The following is a 635-nucleotide window of genomic DNA, read 5'->3' as shown; positions in this document are numbered from 1 at the left end:
CCACCCCCCCATCTCCCCAAAAGAAAGAAAATGAGTTGATTTGGGCATCATTACCATAACACTTAAGTAACATGTGAATTAGATGAATTTTATTGCTCATGAAATTGACCAATTTCATTATTTGTTCAAATTAGAAATATTTCAACTTAGTGAAAAGTTAGGTACACATACTTATTTTTAGGTTTCATATATATACGGAAATACTTGGGAATGTGTGTATGTGTGCGTTATTATATCAGTGTGGAAATCATCATCATCATTGCATCAAGCTTTATACTAATTCTTTTCACAGCATAATGTTTAATTTAGACATGTGGCTGTCGAGCAGGTCCTTTTATGTTGATTACTAACTCTCAGGCTGGGTATTTGGTGTCACCTCGGAGCCAATGGACCGACACATGACTTCCGAGTCAGGAGTCGTCCACATTTCCCAGGAATCTAAACAAAAGATTCAGAAGTTGAGGTACATCTCTGTGTGAATATTATTAGCACGTTTGTTTTATTTATGAAGTCACCGTTATTTTTTGGTTCCGTGTTATTTTTTTGTAGTCTGTTTTACTTTATTCTTTACATTATGTTTGTTTGTACATGCACCTCTTCTCATACTTATATACATATGAGTACAAACTGGTGTG

At 34.6% G+C, this 635-nt stretch overlaps 1 protein-coding gene across 1 annotated transcript in view; it reads left to right on the top strand.

The window, feature by feature from the left end:
* LOC119585838 (Bardet-Biedl syndrome 7 protein homolog) overlaps positions 1 to 635 on the top strand; it is a 21,175-nt gene that overhangs the window by 16,142 nt on the left and 4,398 nt on the right. The window contains exon 9 of the mRNA XM_037934570.1: positions 358 to 463. Coding sequence (XP_037790498.1) covers positions 358 to 463 — 106 coding nt within the window. The remainder of the gene's footprint in view (positions 1 to 357; positions 464 to 635) is intronic.

Source organism: Penaeus monodon, chromosome 20 (genome assembly GCF_015228065.2).
Source record: "Penaeus monodon isolate SGIC_2016 chromosome 20, NSTDA_Pmon_1, whole genome shotgun sequence".
Lineage (NCBI taxonomy): Eukaryota > Metazoa > Arthropoda > Malacostraca > Decapoda > Penaeidae > Penaeus > Penaeus monodon.
This window is presented reverse-complemented; position numbering and strand designations above follow the sequence as displayed.